Source organism: Paramormyrops kingsleyae, chromosome 13, assembly GCF_048594095.1.
Source record: "Paramormyrops kingsleyae isolate MSU_618 chromosome 13, PKINGS_0.4, whole genome shotgun sequence".
Classification (NCBI taxonomy): domain Eukaryota; kingdom Metazoa; phylum Chordata; class Actinopteri; order Osteoglossiformes; family Mormyridae; genus Paramormyrops; species Paramormyrops kingsleyae.
This window is the reverse complement of record NC_132809.1, coordinates 12,272,901-12,297,773: the sequence shown is the minus strand read 5'-3', so window position 1 is coordinate 12,297,773 and position 24,873 is coordinate 12,272,901. Positions and strand designations below refer to the sequence as shown.

Genomic DNA, 24,873 nt, shown 5'->3' with positions numbered 1-24,873 from the left:
CTTCTTCAGGGTGTGTGGGGGGGTGGTGTACAGATGGTAGAAGGGGGGGAAGGAGCCCTGAACGGGGAACAATTGTCAAATTCTAGATCTTCTTCTTCCTCTTAGGAGTGTAGAGCATAGTAGGCTGTAGGGGGCAGTATGGAGTTATACACCTTGATCAGAAAGCAGTTGTACCTTGCTAGACGACTCTGTGTGTCTGTCTGTGTGTCTGTCTGTGTGTCTGTCTGTGTGTCTGTCTGTCTGTCTGTGCCAATGACAGCTTGGGGCCTCCAAGATACCTCAAGGACACTGGCAGGAGTGTTAAAGGCACATCTGAAGAGTTACCACTATTCTACATTCAATATCAGCATTAGCATCATAATGGAAAAGCATTGTGCTGTTGCGCAATGTCAACACCATCCATCAGAAAGGCAACAAAACAGCGTAATGACAGACCTAAGGAATGTGTGCTTCGAATTAAAGCATCATCATGCCAAACACCTATACTGCTGGCCAGAAACCTCACCAAACCTAATCAGGGTTTCGGTGTAGTGAGCTAGCCAGCGGATTAGCGCTGTCATTTCCAGGCAACGGCATTCAGCAGCGAGTTCTCCAGCCTCGAATTACAGGCAGGAATTTGCCACTCTGACTCTCCTGAAACAGCATCTCACTGTTCATACACCTGGGACTTCCAAGCTCTGTTACTGAATACAGATCTGCTAAACAAACAGCCCGTGCAGCATGTTTCATGAAGTACGCCTCTGAGAAGAACAGGGGAACATTCTGAGCAGCTTGTCCGATATCCTACCTGCAGTGCCACTCCCATCCTTACAAAGATGCCATTCACAGACAGACAGAAAGGAAAGACAGAAAAGCTGAATGCAGTTTTGTGTTTTTAGTCCATTCCTCAACTCATCAAGCCCAAGACCCGACCAAGCAATAAATCATGGATGTGAATATCAAATGACAGTAATCATTTCCATTTCGTTATACAATATTAATTTAAAAAAATGTTAATTTAACAGATGGCACTGGGAGATTATATGTAAATTAACATGCAATTCACAACTTGAATCCTAATTGAGGTTCGGTAAAGTTTAACTAAACACCACAAATCTTACTGATGCTCAGAGACGAACTCTAAGCCCAGTCAGGGGGTTCTGGTGGCAGACGTCCCCGGCAGGGTTATGAGGGAATTTCCAGAGAATCTTTATGAAAATTTTAAATATTGTTCGATAAATCTATCCCCCACAAATTCTCCCCAAACGCATTACCCCCCCCCCCCCCCCCCCGCCTGATCGACGGAGGGTGACCCACCAGGTCGGGGTTATTGTCACGCAAGTCCCCTTCCCCTCGATCAAGAATTATCAATAATTCACATGGGGAATAAATTGTACGTGCTGCATTCCGGTGACATTTGGTGCTGTGTGGCCACTCAAGGAGCCTTCAGCACTTATGGCAGCCATAGAACAGCACATTACAGCACCAGTGTGCACCTACAGGGGGCAACGTCCTTAAATCCTCAGTCATCCATTGTACCTTTATGCTATGGGAGGCTTCCTGCACATTTCCCCCTACTGATGCGGAGTTCTGTGCCACTGCCATTCCCGAGAATAGCGATTCCGAAACAAGTGTAGGGCTGATGGCTCTTCCTGGTACCTTATTTACACGCCTTTCAAAGAGTCGCACTTCGGCTGGTTGCAAAGGGCGACGGAATATTATTAAATCAAGAAAAGCAGAGAATCCATGATTATTGACTGTGTAATCATGGCCGAATGGTGAGGTAGTGGGTATGTATTGGATCCCTTATTGGCTAGATGCCCCTTAGAGAAGACCACAGCGGTCATCACCTCCAGCTTCCATCTGAGCTTCTTCTGCTTCTGCCTCAGGAACTTCCTGACTTCTATCAGCTCTCGGCTCTCCTCTCCCAGCCCGTTGGGCTCTTCCTCCTGTAAGACAGAGAGAGAGGGTTTAAGATTCAAAAGGGTTAATCGCCCAGAGAGTAAGGGATCATCTCCTCGAGTTACGCTCCCTAAGGTGTGGTGACTAGGGAAATTTCGTTTTGTGACCCTTGTGCACAGTCATGCAACAAGTCTGCTGAAAATCGCAAATGTATTCCTCATTTTTTATGTAACACAAAAACTCGCAACATTTGACTAAGTATAATCAAAAATAGAATTAGACGTCAATTTGACAGTTTTTTTCTATGCCTGCATAGCTGTCATTTATACGATTATGCCAAACAACATATCATTCAGTGGGGGAAAATAATAAAACGAAACATACTCATAAAGGAAGTGAAAAATTGCTTTCTATGTTACTGTGACATCGGTATCACTGCAGACAAATCAGAGCGGCTTTAACCACGTAAAAAACAATCCATTATTACCACCCAAATACTTCCAGTTCCAGAAAATCAGAGATAAGGGAACACTTTGAAATAGTATCGTTTTATCCTCTCAATTCTAGTAAGCTGATGATAACCAAAGCATGATGTTGCATGTGCTGAAGACTGAGTGTTGACATTTGTTGAGTGGGATGAAGACACGTAACGATCAAAATGATGCTAAGCGACAGGGCTGGAATTCCTTCCCCCTTTGCTGTTTTTGCTTTAATCCAACGCTCCCCCCTCAATCACCAGCATAAGCACAATGCAGTTTAATCATCTTTGAATCATGGAAGGCAGTGTTTTTTGGGCCGTGACGTTATAACCACGGAATCTTGGGGGACCTGTCATGTGGGACCAGTCGAAAACCATTAACGTACGGCATCATGAGGCTCACTCATTTGCAGGAGTTTGAAGCATTTACTTAAGAAAAGGTCCAACAGACTGTAGAGGCCTGTGTGAGAAGAAGCTCAGGTCCTGAAGAACTTGTTTAGTTCAAAGCTGTTGCAAGTTCCAAATAGATGCAGAACTGCCGCAGGCAAACACACAATAAGGCGTTTTAAAAGGCACCTCGCAGGTAAAAAGTGCCGATGTTGTAACGTAAAACCAGCAGTTGGTGGCAGATGAAGAGAGCATGAAATCCCCAGTAAAATAGGAGAGTTGGAAAACATCTAATGACTCCAAAATGTTCGAGTCACTTTGAACTCGTCTCAGATATAGGGCTGTCAGATATCATGAGGTGTGTGTGTGACAGCTTGCAGGAGTCTCCTGGCGCACAGGACATGAGAGCGGGAGACTGTTTCAGATCGGAAATCATGGACAGCAGATGCTGTAATCCCAAGGTCATCCCCATAAGAGATCCTCTGGAGTCGTCGGGAACAAAAAAACCAACGTGACCGGCCTTATTCAGCTGTACGAACGGGAGAAAGAGCTACTTCGGACGAAAACACCAAATCATCAGGAAAATTGGGATCATATTTAAACCACAAAACATTATTTTCTTGGAATGCCATACTATATATTTATGAACTGCACTATAATATAATAATATAATCTGAATATAGTGAATAATATTTAATAGTGACTTAAATGTCATGAAGGATGTTCCATTCCCTGGGCTTCAGCCTCAGGGCCTATAAGTGCAGTATGTGGATGGAAAAATTCACGCCCAGTTCTGCATATCTAAGGCCAGCTGCCATACTGTCTTCCATTCATACTGTCACCCACAGCAAACATTTTTATTTTCCTCTGCGTTTATTATGATTTTATTATGGGCTGAGGTTCATCATAAAACTTTTGCTCTGGGAAATTATGAGAAAATGACTAAAATGCTTATTGGAATTGCAAGATATTGAACTGCATGATGGTTATGTAAAGACTACAAACTGTCTGAATTATAATTAGCTTCACAGATAGGCAGTAATTCATGATACAGCTTTTAATGCGATTTTACACTCGCGGCTGTGGCTAAGGGACTATGCAGAAATCGTTTCCAATTAGTGGGATTATTTCATATAACTGCCTTTAAGTGACCAAAGATAAAGATAAAACAGACTGGGAGAATGGCTAACGGCAAGGTGGGCGCAAGTCATAAAACTGCTGATTCAAAACTGAAAGGGAACTAATCATTCATTGTGTTAATAAAACTTTCTAAGAGAATAGTGAGTCTGACAGAGCCGTAACAACAAACAATCAATCAATCCATCCACCCATCCATCCTTCTTCCATTGTAAGGCAGCACAGTGCAGTGCTTCTCAAACCAGTCCTCGGGGCCCCCAGTCGATCCTCGTTTTTGCTCTCTCCCAAGTTGGGAGGGAGCAAAACCGTGGACTGTCTGGGCATCCCTGCGGACTGGTTTGAGAAGCACTGGCACAGGGCACAAGGCAGCGGCGTGCCCTGGATGTGACACCAGCCCATCTCAGGTCAAAACAATGTCCAGTTTGACCGACTCTCTGGGTGGCTCGCAGGCTCTGGGGGCAGCACTGCTGCGTCACGTTGCCATGCTTGGGGGTCTGAACCCCATCAGTGTTCCGTGTGGGTGGAGTTTGCATGTTCACTCTGAGTCATCTGGGTTTCAAAGACATGCAGTTTGACTTAACGGTGTCTCTAAACAGCTGGTGAGCCCCACACTAGCTGGGAACAGCTCTGGGTCCCTTGTGACTAAGGGACCAGTTTCAGTCTGAAGAATGAAGGGATCCCAACTTCCCTCTTACAGGGGCTGGGGAATCGGTACAATGCGATTGCGAGGTCCAGATTTTATCGCATTTTGGTCTGGATACAAAAATATGGGACAAATCGCATCCTGTATTGGTTAAAATGGGACACAGCTATTAATTTTTTTTTTTTTACAAGATGACACCATTTAATACGGGATCCGTAGCAACTCTACTCACGACCCTGACCAGATTGTCAAATCACACTTTTTTTTCCATATGACATCAATCCTTTTTCTTGTTGGCAATTGAAGCACCTTCAGTTTTTCTCCAGCACTCAGTGAACCGCCAAACCCAGGCAGACTAAGGGGCCACATTCATACCTGTGGACATGCTGTCTATCTAACCCGCCATATAAAGAGCTCCTTTCCCCTCATGCATCTTCAGTAGGGGGGTTGAAAGAGACACGTTACCCCCATGTCATATTTCTCGTGTGTATTGGCACCCACACCGCGTACGCAAAGCGCTCTGGTAAACACAGCTCCCAGCGGCAGGGAGTGACACAGAAGCACAGTGAACGGCCCTGAACGGCGCACTGCATCAAACCATCTCACAACATCTCCACACGTGCAGCCAAAGGGAGAGTCCTACAAATCTGCTTCAATCTTTCACTGTTATGCACTTTTGATTTCAACCAACTTATCGGTCACGTTTTATTTGTTATTGCACATTATGCTACTGACAACTGGTACGTTAAGTTATATAGTTTGAAAATGTAGTTTATAGCAGTGTAAAATCCAACTTCAGCTGTAAATAATATATTATAATGGCTTGAGTCCCCATGACAGAAGCTCGATGCACGTTTAGCCGTTCCAGCTGCCTGGGCAGGGGATTACGGCAAAAAAACAAATTACACAGTGGATTCTTCATACACCACCGTAAGAACATTTACTACCTATTAATTAATGCCATATTTTATTCTCTAGTCATGTTTCATTTAGTACTATAATTTATTTTTATTTACTGTGCCTACTGCAACGTTCTGTACAGAATATTGGCATTTAAAATTCAGAGAAAGCTGTAAGTAAATAATCGTTTGTATTCTCTTGAATATGAATAATGCTGATTTCTGGATGATGTTGTGAGTATTTTAGTTATTAAATGGAGGCTGGGGGACGCCCCCTACTCACAGCACACCCTGTGACCCCAGCACCCTCCACCACTAAGGGGGTGGGCTCACGCCTGAGCTTGCCGTGATTGGTCAGTGTTTGGGTTTTCCCATGTAACACGCTGTCAGCTGTCTGAAGGCCTTCACGTGTCACATAGCCAAGCGTGTGCGTCGGACATAAGTCATGTCCTCGTGGATGTTACAGTCTCTCCTGGTGACAGTTCCAAGGTGAAACGGGGTGGGGGTGTCATCTGTGTGGACAGCATCTTGAAATTTCTGGTGAAATTCCTCTCTGGGCTACTCTGGCTACATAGAAACTTACAGTCCATTACACATTAAACCTCAACAAGAGCAGCTGGATAAAGAACTTATTACTAGTATAAAAACTTATGACTGCGACTGTGAATGTGTTACTAGTTACAGATAATTACTAATTACTTGCTAAATAGTAACCAGTTACTACTAGTTAATATGGTTTTTTAACCAAAAGCGTGAATGCACTGAGCCCGTTGCAGCGGCCCCTGGGGGCCCAACACACAGGGGCCCCGCACATGCCCGTCGGTTTCGCACCCTGACAGACAGCCATGATAGTGGCCCCTGGGGACCTCACACAGGGGCCCCGCACATGCCCACTGCTCCGGCACCCTGACAGACAGCCATGACAGTGGCCCCTGGGGGCCCCACACACAGGGGCCCCGCACATGCCCGTCGGTTTCGCACCCTGACAGACAGCCATGATAGTGGCCCCTGGGGGACCCACACACAGGGGCCCCCCATATGCCCGCTGCTCCGGCACCCTGACAGACAGCCATGATAGTGGCCCCTGGGGGCCTCACACAGGGGCCCCGCACATGCCCGCCGCTCCAGCACCCTGACAGACAGCCATGACAGCAGCCCCTGGGGGCCATCACAAAGGGGCCCCGCACATGCCCGCCGCTCCAGCACCCTGACAGACAGCCATGACAGCAGCCCCTGGGGGCCTCACACAGGGGCCCCGCACATGCCTGCTGCTCCAGCACCATGACAGACAGCGAACACCTGTCACAATGTCAGCAGCCGTGTTTAGGGCATCTAGGCGGTACATGGCTGTGACGACCCGTCCCCAACACAGCAACACAACAGCTGCAAGCGCTATTTGGATGTGCCCTCTTCCGTCAAGCAGGGACAGCGAGGACGACGTCCTACTGCCAGCCTCACCGACTGCAGTCAGAGACCAGCCCTCGCTTCCGTGGGTCACCTCCTGTTTTTTACGTTACTTCCTTTTTTGGTAGCAAACTGCTGCTTTTTCTCCCTCTCTCTCCTCCCCATATCCCGCTTCCCTGAGGCTCAACAGAATAAAATTTGCCTCTCTGGGGCCAAAGCTTGTGAAACCACTATTCCCTGAGTATGTTTGTTCTCACACCCAGTCAGACACCTTCTAGCAATATGTGAACAGGTATGTAACAGGAGATATTTTTGGGGGTTAACTTTGAGGTCGATTTAAATGTACCAACAGAGGAGTTATATAAGGTAACACCTCGGGATTAGCGCTACAGTAACCCGGCATCAGAAACTTGTACACAGTGTGAGGAACCAGATATAAATTTCAGGTTATAATACAGAGTGACAAAGTCCCCACAGAAAGCAGTAATGTTCCCAAAGAATATAAGGTTTACTTTGTTCAGGCAGCACCGGCCAATGCTGCTTCCCCCTTTGTGACAGGACCGCAGCGCTGCGGACGAGCAGGACCTCTCAGCAGCCACGTCACGGCGCTCCGCAGACGGGACCTGCTGCCGCACGGCGAGCTGCTCTTTTCCTCTCATTGCATCAGAAAAAGAAAGTTGAGAAAGTCAGGGAGCGCGTGTGACGTGCCGGTCACCAGGCGCCGCACGTCTTACTGCGCCGCTCGTCCCGCGACGGCGAACCAGCCAAGCCGACGGCTCGGGCCGAGACGTGGGCTGAGCGGCGCCTCAGGCGCAGTGCGGGGGCGGGACCGCTGGCGGCAAAAATACCGAGCTGCGTAAACGGGTGGCAATTTTGTTACTGCTTTGGTTAAAAGCCTCTTTAGATAAAAGCACCAGCTGAGCAACAGCGAATGTTTATGTGGGAGCTGCAAACGTTCGGCTAGGCAAAGCAAGTCCTGCCACCTCCCATTCGATGCTTCCGTAATGGCGTTTCCAGTGCACAGTGACGGTGAGCAAAAACAGGGCACACGGCTACGGACACTGGGCTTGGGTGCTATTACGGTAAGACAGTATCCTGCATATACTGTGGCATTATGGGTCTGCCATGGTATTTTGAATAGTCGCTGACAAAATTAACCGACTGGAGGTGGGGCCACCCTGTAATTTGTCATTTGGCGAAATGCAGCATGGGGAAGTCTTCCGGGAACCAGAAAATGCTGTCAAAATACAGTATACCGTGGTGTAACACGATGAGACACCGCCCAAGCCTAGTGAACACCCAGGGCAAAACCTAAAAGTCGGCACATATGTATGGGAGTGGGGGGGGGGACTGGGCGTGCGTTTTTTCCAGACTCTTTAATGTGACTTTTATGCACAAACTTTAAAGGCCCTAAATGCCGCTTTTTTCACCAGTGTGCACCCATCTCTGTCCAGCCCTGTGTAAAAGCAGCACTGTTCAACAATGTCTTTGACTGGCCACAGGTACTCAGACAAACATGGATATCCCCCCATTCATACACTCCATTTTGGTGTCCCCTCCCAACCCCCCCCCCCCTTTTCTATAAAACATACATACACTATATTGACAAAAGTATTGGGACACCTGGCCCTCACACCTGACGCCCCATGTAAATCCATAGGCATTAATATGGAGCTGGTTCCCCCTTGCAGCTATAACGGCTGCCACTCTTATGTGAAGGCTTTCTATAAGACTTTGGAGGGTGTCTGTGGGAATATCAGTTCATTCATTCAGAAGAGCATCTGTGAGGTCAGGCACTGATATTAGATGTGAAGGCTTGGCTTGCAATCTCCATTCTAGTTCATCCAAAGGCGTTCAGTGAGGTTGAGGTCAGGGCTCTGTGTTGGCCAGTCAAGTTCTTCCACACCAAACTCGCCCAACCATGTCTTTATGGACCTTGCTTTGTGCACTGGGACACAGTCAGGCAGGAACAGAAAAGGGCCTTCCCACAAACTGTCACCACAAAGCTGGAAGCATAGAATTGTCCACAATGTCCTGGCATGCTGAAGCATTAATAGTTCCCTTCACTGGAACACAGCCCAGTCCCGGAGAAACAACCCCATACCATTATCCCTCCTCCACCTCACTTTACAGAATGACACATTCTTTCACAAATGTTTGTAAACCTGACTGCATGCCTAGGTGCTTGGTTTCATACACCTATGGCAATGGGTCTGAATCAAATATCTGAATTCAATGACTAAGAGGTGTGTCCCAATAATGTCCATATAGTGCATTCTGTCTGTGAGGGCTGCATGATCAGAATAGTTCTTGTAAATGAGGTGGATGGTTAGAAATAGAAGTTAGTTTAGGCTGGAGATGGTGCACAGATGGCATCCATCTCAGTTACGTTGGCTATTACCTCACTTAAACCCAAATGACAGCATACCTTTGGAAGAGCTTCAATCAATGTCTACAATGTGCCTCCAGTTTCATATTCATACAATGAGGGAGCATCACATAGCTTCCTCAAATCTCTCCTGGCCAAATATCCACCCTGAAGTCAATAAAATTTTAATGCTCCACCCAGGTTGGTGTTGCTGACCTACACACCAAAGACTTAATGAATAAATAAATGAGCCCTTTATTCTTCACACCAGGTTACAGACAAGTCGGAAATAACAACCCAGATGGATTCTGACATCAGGAAACAGCTGGAGACAGAGCCACAGAATATCAATGAGGTTAATTAATTCTCCTCGTTAAGTACAAACAAGGAAGGCTGAAAGCAGGAGTCTGGGGCTTATTTTTCAAGTCATTTGTCAACAAGTGAAGCAAAACGATCCATGAGCACAATCATATCTTGGTTTTCCGCATCCTGAGATACAGGGCAAAAACCCAAGTTAATAAATATTTAATTCTCCATTCTTACCCTTCAGCGAACACCAAAAATGCTGCATTTATAATAAATTTAGGATGGGCAAAAAACGTTTAAATTGCATAGGTTTTTTTGTGAAAGCAATTTGAGTAAAAGCTAAATTGCAGAAGTGTGCAAACCAGGGTCTTCAGCTGCTACTCTGTATCTGGTTTCTCCTGCACCAGACTGTAGATATTGGGTCATTTTAAGCTCTCATGAAGCTAGATAATTAAGCTGGATGAGCTCTGGCACCTGAATGGAAGGAGCGTAGCTAAACATGACGGGCAGGAGCTGGGGGTGCCAATCAGAGTCACATGTGTCTGTCCAAGGCTGCCATCACCCCTCCCCCGCCGCTCTGTGCACTCAGCGCTCAGGGTGGCACTTAGCGGGGCCCTCCTTAACATTCATGACTTGGGACCCTTGAAGGGCAGAGGGCCGGGGGGCTTTTATTTAACAATAAAGTGAAAGGAATCCAGCACTCGCACTGAAAGTGGCACATGACTCCCGACTCCAAGTGGTGACGGTGGCCTCTGTAACCGCCAATAATCAGTCCCTGGCCCTCATGGGACAGGCCGAGCGGCTCCGGAAAGCGGCACGGCGCGGTCAGGGGGAGGCTGAACAGCAGGCCGTGTGCACGCCGCTCCGGAACATTAATAACCCTGCCAGGGTGCACGTTCTTCCACACCGCTTTCAGCACCTGAACAGCGGACAGCTCCCGTCAATAGCAAACGGCTCCTTGTGAGGAATGTCAAATGCACACTGGTGGACAACCAGCCAGAATCGGGCGGGCCCTCCAGGGAGTATAAAGGCAGCCCACTGGCCTCAATCTGGGAGAATGAGGCTGTGGGAAGAGTTTACCCCCCCCCCCCCCAGGAATGACCACCAGGAGTCACTGGCCACCACCCCAAAAACCTTTCTTTGCCCAGATCTCTAACTGGCATATTTTATGGACCTTCCCCTGGGATTCTGCTTATTCCCTGGCCACTCTTACTGGATGCTTCATCATATCGTGCTTTACCCTACTGCTGTTCTCCCATTTTAACTGCCAATCCTGTACTGTATGAAGCTTGCACTGCTGAATAAACACCAGGGGTTTTTTAGCACTGCATTCGACATGTTCTGCCCTGGATCTGTTCCAACCAGTGACATTTTGGTATAGAGCAAATCAAATCAATAAATTAAGGTGTGTGTGTGTGTGTGCGTGTGTGTGTGTGTGCACGCACGCGCTCACGAATGAGCTAGCAGATCACACACACAGGGACATAAACAAATACTTCTCAGGACTATATTTCTATAAGCATAAACCCACAAAATGACAGGTGGGGGTCAGGTGAAGTGGCGTCGAGGCAGCAAACACCAGCAAGAAGGACCCAGAGGGATTAGCTTTAGCAAGAGACACTGGGGGGAGGGAGTCTGAGCTAGTGTGGGAAACCAAAAGGTATTAGCTAGATAGAATCTGCCAGCAGTGTGGGCTTTGGAACCAAACTGCTTGATCTGGAGATTGTGAAAGATCTCAGTGGATGTGGAGATACTTACAAGTCCCAGGCTCTGCTGCTGGAGCTTCTCCCAGTGAATAAGGGGGTTGCCTCTATGTGAGCGCAAGTTGCAAAACTCTGACTGTTGTCTGTGTGTATGTGATGAAACGGAGACTGGAGGAGCGAGCCACCTTAGAGAAAATGGGCGATGTGCTTGAAAGAGTGCAGCACACAGACTCTGTGGTCTTGATGGAGGGGGTCTTATGAGGAAGAATGGCTCTGGGATCTAAATCCAAGTTATGGAATGTTATCAGACTGTCTTGCAAGTCAAGAATTGTCCATTATGAACACCATGCTCAAAACGACTATTGTCATAAGTGCCTAAGGCACCAGAACACCCTAGGCTAAAGGTTGATGATCGCTTTTGTAGTTGCTTTGTTTGACTTGAGGCTGTAAGGTTTTGTAACTTAGGTGATGAGAGGCAGAGCTATCAACTGATCACAGTTTTGTGGTGTGATGGGGAGAAGGATGGGTCAGGACCAGCCGGGCACTCCAGGTCAAGCTGAAGCTACTGTGTGACACCTCTGGTAAAATTCCTCCCACATGCTGAAGGAGATTGAGGACAATGAATTTGAAAGGACAATGGTTGCCTGTCTTGATGGTAACCCTAGGAAGTACACTTTTGGATACCTGTGGTGAGGGAAACAGTGAAGTGGAAGAAGGAGATCTTCAGGGGATTGCTGACATGGTCTGATGAGAAAGCTGAATGGTACCGGTGGGTCAGAAACACTGCCATTTAGGCAGTCGGAAAGGGCTGTCCACGGAATGATTTTGGCAAGTCCAAGGAGAGGGAATATCAAGTATCCAAAAGGAACACTTTGATGAACTGCTTGGAAAGGCCCTCTCTCCAGTAGGCAGTGTCTGAAAATGTTGACCTGGTGACGTGGTTGAGTATCCAACATTGGAAGGCCAGTAAAGTGCATCAGGAACTGTCAACAAAGAAGGTCATAGACTATATTTTTTAAAAACGGGGACCATAGGATGTGTTCCAACTATAGGGAGATCACACATCGCATCCGGCAAGGGACCACCTTGTTTCCCCTTCTGTTTGTGGTTATCATCAGCAGGATATGAAGCATGACTAGAAGGGCATCTGGAATGGGGGGTAGAAGTGACATCCTGGCTAAATTGCAGGTGATGTTTTGCTTTTAGGCTCATCTGTCCAAGACGTCCAGCACACGGCTGAGGGACTTGATGCTGAGTTTGAAGTAGCTGGAATGGGAATAAGCACCTGAAATATGAACATAAGAACATAAGAACATAAGAACATAAGAACTATACAAACGAGAGGAGGCCATTCGGCCCATCAAGCTCGCTTGGGGAGAACTTAACTAATAGCTCAGAGTTGTTAAAATCTTATCTAGCTATGGTACTCTCTTGGATGAGAGTGGACTGGAGAGATTACAAGGGTAAGACTCTGCCCTTAGTCAGGAAGTTTAAGGATCTCAGGATGTTGGTCATGAGTGACAGTCAGAAGAGGCATGAGATTGACAGACAGATTGGTTCAGTGACGGCAGTGGGTCTGTAGCGGTGAAGTAAGAGTGAAATTGTCAGACAAGACTTTTGGGGCTCATCAGTCAATCTGCTTCCCTCTCCCTCACCTACAGCCATGAGCCATGAAAAGGTCACGAGTAGCAGAGGCTGAAATGAGGTTTCTCTCGCTGGACTCCATGAGAGGGTGACAAGTTCTGAGATCCGGATAAACCTCTAAATAGAACCACTGCTCCTTCAGATCAGGAACGGACATGTCCTACTGGGCAGGGCCCTAGTGAAGACCCAGGACACACTTGACAGAATATCTCTCCTAACTGACTGGAGAACGTCTAGATTTCCCCGAGAATGAGTTCGAGTCTGTGGTCTTGGAAAAGGAGGTCCGGTTGGACCTGCTCGGCACGCTGCCATCACGACCGCCTCAGAGAGAAGTGGTGAGCAAAAGAGATGAGATACTCGTTCACGATGCAGCAAAGGCTGGTAACACATTTACTTTTCTATACTGTAAATGTGGCCAAAACAAAACAATAACCACTCCAAGTATCACACGCCCTCAATTTTATGTAAAAATGCTAGAAAAATACACATCAGATATAGCAGTGCAAACATTTGAAAGAATGGGGAGGTTCTTTTGTTAATATGACGAGTAACAACCTTATTTCATATATGATATCATTATTTTACACGCAGGAGTAGACAGAACTTTGCTGTTTTTCTTAGCGGTTATATTGAAATTGTTATTAAAAGACCAAGCTTACTAATCCCAAGAAATTTTGGATGCTCTCATTTACAAGTTGCAAAGACTGACATTCCCTGCATTTGTTATGAAACTACATGTTAAAAAAGAGACAATACATAAACATAAAAATCTCAGTAGGAAATGGAGACTGACAGCAATGTCCATCTAACGAAAAAGAAAGTCTGGCCCAAAAATAATGATGCCCTCTGTCTTTCAAAAGCACTTAAAATCAACATGGCAGACAACATTTAATTAAAAAAACAAATTAATCATTACTTGCATGTCTCCGTGACAGCAAATCACCTTATGTATCAACATTTGCCAACATGCGACATAGAACTTAAAAAATAAATAAAATCATTGAACAGCAAATCTTACGCAAAGCTTTCCTCTGCTGATTAACAACTCTACTGTGTCTATCTCGCATTATTAATCTATTTTAATTGGTTTTAATGTTTTCAGATCACTGGTGGCTACAGCAAAATAATAATAATAAAAAACATCAGAATGCCAATCATTTTTATAAAGTCTCTCAAGCCTGAAACGGCTTTGAAAACACACCAGGTCTGCTTTCCAGCTAACTTTGCCCTTCACACTTGGCAAAGTTTTACCGTGATTCCTGTGTTCTGCTGCCCACGTCAGCTGGACCCCCATAAGCCCTCAGTCCAAATAAAAGCAGCCATTATTTAATATCCAAACAGTTTCAGCCCAGGGGAATGGCCTGCACAGCATCAAGCAATGAAATGATTAAGAATTAAATAACAGGCACTGAGAAAATGCTACCTTTTTTGGGAACGAGGTGGGGGTTAACATGTTTATAGAATATGATTTGACAAATTTAACAGCAAATGTGTAATGAATACATCTGTTGCTGAGGAGGAGAAGGATAAAAAGGAAGATATTCAAAATGCACTTGATCAAATTAACTCTCAAATCATTTTCCTCAAACAGGATCTTGAGAATGAGATTTTAGAAGCGAAACGTCAACATCATTGGGAAATGAGTCTACTGGAGACAGAACAAGACAGCCCTATGTCACATATGTTGGGAATCATTAGCGTCACCCCAAGTGTGTACGTGCCTTGGCATGGAGGTGACCGTGGGACATGGAACTGACCACTGGGCATGAAGTAAAGTGCGAGGCACAGAGCCAACCGCTGGGTATGGAACTGTCGTCGAGACATGGAGCTAAACATGAGGCACGGATTTGACTGTGAGACACTGAGCTGAATGCAGGGCACAGAGCTAATCATGCGACACAGAACTGACCACTGGGCATGGGGCTGACCGCAAAACTCAGAGCTGACCACGAGACATGGAGCTGACTGCAGGGCATGGTGCTGACTGAAAGACACCCAGCTGACTGCAAGACATGGAGCTGACATGCAGTGAGCCCCCTTTCGTCAGGGAGGATGAGCCTGCACTGACCTCCCCGGCAATCAGCCACTTGTGCAGGCTGCCGGGAGATTGCTGACCCGCTTTCCTGATCCCCTGTCACAGCCCTGGTGCTATTTTAATGCTCCTCCACCTCTCCTCATGTCAGAGATTTCCCAGGCTTCGCTCACGGCAGAGACCCGCCGGCCCAGCTGCAAGACTCGGCCCTGATTAGCTCTGGATTTAACGTGGCAGCCAACTGTGTCAAGCACGCGACCGCTTCAGCCACGATCAGCTGACTCAAGATGACCGGCAGGGCCCCGTGGCTCTGGACATGTGGGGGAGAACGTATGTATGCATTCAATTTAACATGGGTGTCTGGATCCCAGAGTACGACACCATCTACTAACCACTTAATAAATTTAATGTATGGTAAAACATTTGCTAGATACACACATCTACTGGGACTTATACTCTCACACCTTTGGCCTTTGAATATTTACCAAAGTGAAATTTCTGGGGAAATGTGGACTTGTCACATGGTACGAAGGATAAACAGCAGAAGCTTCATCCGCTGAAGCCTCCGGCACAAAACAAAAAAATCCCATAATTCCCAGGGAGAGTAGCCAGTTTTAGCTTCCCACTATACATATAGCTATTTTAAGCAGCAGGATTCGGATGTATGTTCCAGGCTCATTTACTAGTAGCAGGGATTCTGCTTAGGCACCGTGCTACCTGCAGACTTTGAGCACCATTTGTGTCATTTTGCCGTTAAGGAGGAAAAAGATGTTTGTATAGAATGTTACGGTGGGAAGTCTCAGGCCTCGGTGGCCAGCTGACGTGGCGAACTGAAGGGAGCCGTCACAGACTCACCTACGCCCGGTCATCACTTTCCCCCAAGCGCCCGGTCTCCTCAGAGCACGACCACGCCGGACGCCACATGAAGCAGGTTTAAAATAAAGGCACGCGGCTCACCGCAGGGTCAGCTGCTGGTCAGTGCCGAGCAAAGCCCCTACGTTAGCGTCAGGTAGCTACACCGTTAGCAGAGCTCCTCAGACAAACACGTGTGCCACAGCCAACATGAGAAAGCCTTACCAAGAGTCAAGGAGAAAAGTACATCAAGGTACTGTATATTAACCGAATGCATGCCGTCAATACCAATACACCCCGCAAAGCACGCTGTCATCAGCCATATTTTAGACTCCCCAGTGGGAAGCTCAATTCCCATAATGTGCTCGCAAAGACCAAATGCTCACCGACTCTTTCTGGCTTCTACATGATCTATTACCCTGTTAACTGGCTTGCTGAGGAAACTCTGTCACCATCACTTCCTCTGACACTTCTGCTGATCAGCATCCAGCAGTTTTTCCCCCTTCGGCTTTGTCGAGTCCTTTCCTCGGCTCTTATCTCGCCCGTAACCGCCGGTGTCCCCGGCCTCTATGCCTCTGATAAAGCGCCGCGCGCGGCTTCTCCCTCCTGCGATAGCAAGCTGTAGAAACAGTACAATGTTGCCTCATATATTATTACTTTTTCACTTAGCTGACCATATTCAATGGTGAAAAAGTAGCACAAGTCTTGTAGTTGACCACTGCAGCACCTGCTGACCTAGTAAGAGTGTCATACAGACCAGGAAGGCACCAGCTCAGTGTGGATCACTGCAGTAATATGCATCACAGACACCGTGCGACCAAGGGCATTACAAAAGACAAATGTCATGACATGTCTATGAACGTCTCAAACCCACAGTAAATGACACTGATAGGGAAGTAGTCCAGTGGCATGTAGTCCAGTGGCATGTAGTCCAGTGGCATGTAGTCCAGTGAATGTGTTCAGTATAGACTGAATATTGCACAATCCAATGAAAATGAGTGGTCATGGCAGAATTGGCATGTAGTTCAACAATCAGCAGTGAAACAGCAGGATGTAGTTTAGTGACAGTGAGCAGCAGTGAGAGAGCAGGACGTAGTTCAGTGACAGTGACCAGCAGACACGTTTCCTGGTACAACAGCAGACCCGCTTGGAACTCGGAGCTCACAAAGCAAGATCCTTCAGCACCCGGCGGCCTTTGCCTGAGGAGTATCACCACAGAGGCCAGAAGCATCCGTCCTTCATGTGGCACAAGAGCAGCCCTCATCATTGGCCGTTAGCCCCTGCTCTCAGAGATCAATGACCACTTGAACTATGCGTTTAGGTTAAAGCAATGGCCAGGAACACCCTACTTCCGCCCAGACAGTGGAAAAACATTGTGGGAATGACGGGCCTAAGGCGTGTTAATAGATGGAGGGTGAAAAATCCAAGTGTGAGACAACAAGGGCGATCATCATACCTCAGTAAATATTGTCTCCACCACCTCCCCCTTGCCCCTTGCATGACTTCTGCCTGTCCAAACCTGGGTAACCTGCAGAGCTCCTTCCTCAATCCTCCCCCATGCCTGGTGTCCTCTATAGTTCTCCCCTTCTCACAGACATCCCCCCCCCCCCGTGAGGTCGCATCACCCGTCCACACTCCAGCAGGCTTCCAAGTGCTCACTGGTGTCCTGATGTTTATTTAATGCACTATATTCGTTTCCAGCACCCAGTGAAATACAACATTAGCGTAAAAAAAGGTTTTTCTTTCTCACCAGGTGTCATTATGTAGGAAGAAGAGATTTGCATTATGCCACAGTAACGGCTCCACAGGGCTTCATATTCAGCTCTTCAGCAAGATACTTAACCTGAAATGTTCCTCTAAAACGATTTAACCTTCTAAAAAAAAAGCTGAATTTCAAAGGCGGCCCAAACATTAAAAAGTTGCCAGAAGTGTTAAATAATGCACTTTGAGAGGTGGAAGAAACAAGAGTCTACCTATAAATCAGTAACAACAGATACGTTCAACGGCAAAAACTTTTACAAATCTCAGGCTGGCGAACGCGTGAAGGGGCACCCCCACCACTTGGCAAAATTACTGATTTAAATGAGGAATAATGGAGAAATCGCCAGACTAAATGGAGCCAGGAGCGTGCATTGTGAGCTTCAACCCCGTCCGCCTCCGGAGGGGAGGCTGAACGGGCAAATGCCGGGACATCAAGAAAAATAAATAAAGCTGCTACAACCTTTGCCCCCTCACTCCACGCCCAGGTGGCACCCCAGTAAGAGGCTGCCGACAGGAACCAGCCGCCCACGTCAAACCCCTGTCACAAGCCCAGCTTACAAAACACCCCCCCCCCCCCAGCCCAGCTCAGGGCCCCGCAGGCCCCCCCGGGCAGGAAGAGGCGCAATTAAAAATGCAAAAGTTGTCCTCTAAAGCAGCGTCCTGGCTGCACCTGCAAAACCGGCGTCGCATTTTAATATCTGCCTCTTTTTTAAGGTCCGCCTTGGCCTTCTCGGACTCATTCAGAGCTGGCGCCGTGCGTGACGGGGCTGAGAGTGGGCGCATTGACTGGGAAACCATGCATTTGTTGCGTTGTTCTCATTGCCTTTGTGCATCAAGGCGGAGTGCGGTACACTGACGCTCACAAAGGAGAGACAGGGGGAGGGGGGGGGCAGCAGGCGTGTTTCGGGGTGAGTGCTGCGTGTGTTGTCTGCGCGTGTTCGAGGAGAGAACATCCTACGTGCGGAAAAGGAGCCGCATTTCCACATCTAATGCTACCGATTTAAAAAACGGGAGACACCGTGTTAAGCGAGACTCTGACTGACAGCCAATGGCTGCCTACACAGCAGCAGTGTTTACCTTTCAGACAGCACAAAAGCCTGGGAAATGTGGACAAAACCAATTCCGCGGAAGGACCAGTTCATTTTCAGCGCTCGCCCGCTGCTGCAAATGCTTCCTAATCCTGAGAATTCGTGGCGCCCCAGGAGCAAAGATGAATGAACCACTGGGGTGGAAGGTGGGGGGGGGGGGGTGATGAGATTGGCACTGGTGTCGGTCTCCCTCACCCTGGCGCCCTTCATGGTGAAGAGAAACCATCTGAAACCCCCAGGATCCCAGCTGTTCCCTGTCGAAAACCCACAACGGCTCCGACGTGATCCTGATGATTCCGAAGATAAGGAATTATCACCTGCTAAAAGGCCCATCTGTGAGTCAGTGGCGACAGCTGAAACACAGGGCCATGCAAATGATGACACAGGCCTGAAAACTGAATATGTAATAAAATAAATAAAACAGCAGCGCATTTTTCTGCGTTTCACACGGCACGGTACGTTTTCATCCATCCTAAGTCTTTGAACTCCAAATCCTTGTGACTAATACACAGCAAATTGGATAATGAATCATGTAATGGGTCTTTTATGAATGCGCTTGCCTCTGGAGAGACAGCAACTTAATGCAAGCCTGGGCTTATGGAGGTTAAAGGGCCTTGATGCTATTTCATGATGCTGAGCTCTTCAGTAGGCGGAAACATCAGAGTAAATACGTTGGAGAATACCCTACATGTGCATGCACCCATGAACCCCGCCCACAAGTGAAATACCATGTGACAGCCATTAAGTTCCTGTCAGCGTCAGTAGTGGGACTTGGGATTAAGGACCCACAAATGGCTGATTGCACTTAACCCACACAGAGTTACCATCCGTAAGCCTTCTGTGGGATTTTCCTGGCTGACATCAACATTAAACCGTGAAATGAAATTTCATCTCAGGCTTAGTCATAGCATCTACCCTACAGGGGCCCCCGACTATCAGTCCTACCATCTACCCTACAGGGGCCCCCGACTATCAGTCCTACCATCTACCCTACAGGGGCCCCCGACTATCAGTCCTACCATCTACCCTACAGGGGCCCCCGACTATCAGTCCTACCATCTACCCTACAGGGGCCCCCGACTATCAGTCCTACCATCTACCCTACAGGGGCCCCCGACTATCAGTCCTACCATCTACCCTACAGGGGCCCCCGACTATCAGTCCTACCATCTACCCTACAGGGGCCCCCAACTATTGATCCTACCATCTACTCTACAGGGGCCCCCGACTATCAGTCCTACCATCTACTCTACAGGGGCCCCCAACTATTGATCCTACCATCTACTCTACAGGGGCCCCCGACTATCAGTCCTACCATCTACTCTACAGGGGCCCCCAACTATTGATCCTACCATCTAACTATTTTTCCATCAGCAACACCAACCCAAGGTCCACCAGGTCCTAAAAAATATGCCAACAGGGGGCCCTACCGGGGCCACCTACAATAAAATTTGGCAACAGGCAGGGACAGATCAATCACATGGCCCAGACTCAATCATACTCCAGATCACAGTCCACCAGTCGGTCATGGTTTCGGTCAGGACTCATATTTAGAAATTTAATTGCCAGATCGATGTGACATTGGTGGGTTGTCCATTAGCTGTAAAAGCATGCAAAGAGAATGATGATAAAATCTAGCCACAGCCCCATTTCATGGGTCGTGGTTTAAATTCTTTGTTACGGAAGCCATGCTAACAGGACCTCAGTGAATGCAGTCACATGGTGCTTAGCTTAAGGTTTAGCAGTGCAGCAAATAATATATAATAGTCAAAAAATATATTGGCCAAAGAAGTAGGAAGTCATTGTAGGGCAGTTTAATAAACTGGAAGGCAGGTTTTCTTTTACTGCTGTTAAAAATAACAGCCACAAGCAGGGAAGTAATAATTAGCTTCAAATCTGATCACCTAACCAGATATAAGTATCATTTTTCCTTGTGTTTATATCGCTTTATATCACCTAGAGAGGTGGTCCCTATCTGTGATGTGAAGATTACCGAAAAATGTTTACACACCCAAGAATAGAAACACAGGACTCAAGATTCCCACACATCCCTCTAAACAGGACAAAACCACAAGCGGGGAAGAAACTTAAGGCTACTTGTGAAAAGTGGTACAGATTTTTCATGCCTGCCCTGGTAAACCACATCAATGCAGGATTGAATGCAGGTAACGAACAAGCGAGGCCAGAGGACGCTCACCTAGCTAATGGCATCGATTAGCTGTTCGATAGCCGCAACACTGCTACAGATTCAAGTGAGGGGAAGAAAAAAAAAAAACGTGCATTTAGTCTAATGACGAAATAAATCCAAAAGGAGGTTTACCACAGTTAAAAAAATGCAGTCAATACCCACATTGAAAATAAGAAAAATGCAGCCTTCCAGTGCACTCTGCCTGATCACAGTAAAAAGCAAGTCTATGAGTGAATTGCGGCTTAGAATACAATATTGAACACAATAAAAATAAATTAAGCTGTCTCCTTTTGCATCTTTGCATCTCTGTACCTCACTTGCTCCCCCCTCCCCCTGCTGTTTCTGCAGTACCCACACAATGCACCAGTCACACGCATCCCTCTCTCACACTCATAATAGACACTCCAGTACGCACACCGACACACACAGGCAGAGCGCAGAGACGCCGCGTTCAGCCCACACTGCTGTCACCTTTCCCACTGTGAGGGCCTCTACTCTGTCGATGTGTGTCCCCGGAATCCCCTTGACAGCATCACAAGCAAACACAGACAGAAGGCACAGCTCACAGTGTCCGGGATTTACCTGCGTTCGCGTTAACGTGTCACAGCACGGAGAGCGCCGGTGAAGTTCCTGACAGGCGAGCTACGGGCAGAGACCGGGGCGCCCCGCTCACAGACACGAAAGCTCGGTATCGGCACAGAAAAAGGCCGGCCTGTCCCGGACGCCATGGGAAGCAGCTTCCCAGATACTCATTGATAAAAAAAAGAGGAAAAAATAGGATTTTCCTCAGCAGCACCAAAGCAGAGAGCAGGGGTACAAAAGCCAGGAGGAATCCCGTCTGACGTGCTACTGACAAGGGTCCCGGCAGCTGGCCGCCGCCATTAATAACGACGCTAAAGCGAGCGAGACTTTTTCCTGCAGACTGGAGCAGCAGGCCGGCGAGGGGAGAGCCAGAATCGATGCTTTGCGGGGACATCAATCAGGGATCCGGGAGGCCGGTGAAAATCAATGAGAAATGTGTGCCAGGGGTCGTTCTTCAAAGGAGACAGTGCATTATAAACTGCAAAACAGACAGCTGGCCAAACAGGAGGAGGAGGTGTCAGTCTGGAGAGAAGCAGTCACAAAATGTCCAGCGTGCTGTAAGGACCACCGCTTTGGCAAGAGGAAGAAACACATGAGGAGTTAGTATTTCCACCGTCCTGCCTTCCTCTTATGCATTAAAGATGACTGCTTTCCACTCTCCCAACAAACATTCTCTCACTTTCTCCAGCAAAATGCTCCATCAAACACAATTACCATATTGTTTTTAAAATAAAGTCTGTTTTTAAATTGAGAAATTTGACAGTCAACTATATAGGTTCCATTGCCAAATAACCTATCAGGAAAAAAACATTTTTACTGATATTACAACAGATTAAACAGTACTGTTACAGTTATTTATGAGAAGCTCAAGATTTTCACATTTGCATTTTTATTAATTTTGTTTGTATGGTGCAAACGCACTACGGCTCCATTCCAAATCCGGCGCTGTCGAGGCGCGTTGTTGACTCTACACCATGTGTATGTTGTGTACGTGCGAATGTCCTTCTCTCCTTCACGGTGGGTTCCATGTTCCTGGGATAGCCTCTGGATCATCACAGGCCTGCTCTGAATGAGGAGTTTATGAAAACGGATGGAGTATTGGCGAGGATGCACGGTGTAAACCGTCTGCAAAGGCACCCTTCAGGAGCCAGGTCCTGAATCCAAATTAGCCATCTTTCACAATTCTCCCAGAACATGGGACAACCTACAAATGTGTTGGACTGGCGTGGATTCAAAGGCTGCGCCGGTTGATGAACGGAGCCGCACGACTTTACAACACATTTAATCCTCTCTTGACTTTCTGCCATATACATCTCATCCACGTTTAACCAGGAGGCCCAACACCTCAACACACAGCCTTAGCATTTCCATTTTGCACCACCGCCGTCATCTTCGACAGCTGAAAACAACTCTCACGCTTCACATTCGTGAACAGCACAGCACTGAAATATGACAAACATAAGCAAGCATTTGAACTAAATTTGTCCAGATCCAGCTGTGGAAGAAGATTCATGCTGCATAGCGAGCGATCCCCTTGTGAGCGCCATGAATAACACAAACTATAAACCCCAACAACAAAAAAAAAGCCGCTAAACTGAGGCTCTCTCATCAATTATTCATCTCACCCAAGCCATCCGCGCCGCTCGGCGCCAAATCTTTTGTCAGCTGTGTCTTCTTTAAAGTAAATACCTCAGATGCTGGAGATTAAACAGAAAGAATAACTTTGTGTTCGTTTCTCGGTCATGCTCCCCTTGCTTTGTCCCTCATCCCGACCGCCTTTGACGAGGTGAAAAAACCTTCCCCAAACAAAGTCGGAAACCGTGGCAGATCCTGATTAACCACCCACACATAATCTGTTTTTTTATAGATCGGTGTAACCCATCTGTGTCCGTTATCAGGTTTTCCCGCTATTGTCTTCACGGATCTGGTAGTCGTATCTCGACAATCGAAACCCCAAACTTCCATTTTGGACACCTCTTCCATGACCACGTCTTCCACTGGCATGGGGTGAGCGTACTGGCACGGCAGTGGACTATGGGGATCTCTCTACTTATGAGTCCCTGTTCATTCCCAAAGCACCCAAGGACAGTGGCTGGCTGACAAAACACTAGGAAGCAGTGAAGGGGGTGATTTTGATTGGATGTGTACAAATGGCTGTACTCATTGTATCATTATTTAGATAAGAGCCCAAACAACTAATTTCTTTATGCCCGTGACACGAGGCCAAGCAGGTAGGCTGAAGAATATGTTCTTGGGATTGTCAGCTTGCCAGCTCGACACGAGTCCAATTTCCCCAGCAGGCCCAGAAGATGTTGCCTTACCTTCCTCTGAGCTGCAAGCCCATGTAAGAGAGGGAGCTTCTGGCGGGAGGAGATTGACTAGACAGCCTTGGGATGCAACGGCGCCGTGTGCCAAAGGGACTTTTGGCAAGAAGACGACAGTGCAGGAAGCCCAACTTTTCTCGCATTCTTGCAAATTGGAGACCCATTTGAGGAATAACAGGAAATCCAATGGCTATATACCTACAGGAAGAAAGAGAGCTACCACCGAGAGCTGAGAGGTGGAGCTGTGATCCTCGAGCTTCCAGTCAGAAAACACGATGTGCCACGACTGGTTTACCCAGAAGGGTCATTGCTTTCGGTCACGCCCCCAGAGTCGAATGATCCTCATCTGTGATGGCCAAACATAACAGAGCCCATGCTCCTTTGAAACTATTGCCTGTGGGAGTTTTACTTACACAGAAATGTTCTGAGTGCTGAATGAAAAATGATTGGTTCAGCGAGATCAATCAAATTGAAAAGGTGGGTCCAAGCAACTGAAGGAGGCAGGATCAAGACATCTGATTGGTTGGACCCACCTCCTCTACAATTCGACTGGTTATCGATCTGAACCAATCATTTTTCATTCTGCCCTCAGAACATTTTTGTGTAAGTAAAACTCCCATAAGCAAAACTGTTGTGATTCAGCCTGGGCTCACAAAGCTGAGGTTAGTCAGGGTTTCTGGTTTTGCTGGTCTCTGAAGGTGCCAATCTCCAAAGCCTCCATGCTCTACAGATGACTCTTGCTTTCCCGAAACATAAGGTTCATAAGAGCAGACATTCGTCTATCATCCTTATCAATCAGGCAACTCTGCTGCATTTGGAGATGGGCAAGATGTCATGAAAATTGCTTCAACATTTGTCTCAGGCATCAAAAGCAATCTCATTCAGATCAATGTCTATATGTTGTAGGTACATTAATCTTTCATTTGCATTTAATATGAATTCCCTTTTTTGCGATGGAGACTCTGTCGGGGTATGCAGCTCGGAGCCGTTCGGCCCGTCCCACACGTGGAGACGCACGGCGAGCAGGAGCCTCCAGCGCAGTGCGGTCGCTGCTGCAGGGCTCAGCTTATGGAAGCCACTTTGAACCTGCGTGTAGCTGGCTGGGCAGCACAGGAGGAAAATCACATTCTAGGTGATAAAGTGGCTCAGGGCTCTAGATTCTAGATAGGAAGGACGGGGGGGCATAGAATGGAAAT

General features: G+C 47.3%; 1 protein-coding gene across 2 annotated transcripts in view; it reads right to left on the bottom strand.

Annotated features, from left to right (window-relative positions):
• Positions 1 to 24,873, bottom strand: part of b4galnt4a (beta-1,4-N-acetyl-galactosaminyl transferase 4a) — a 116,847-nt gene that overhangs the window by 42,691 nt on the left and 49,283 nt on the right. For both annotated transcript variants that reach the window (XM_072698213.1, XM_072698212.1), the window contains exon 5: positions 1,830 to 1,928. In XM_072698213.1, coding sequence (XP_072554314.1) covers positions 1,830 to 1,928 — 99 coding nt within the window. The remainder of the gene's footprint in view (positions 1 to 1,829; positions 1,929 to 24,873) is intronic.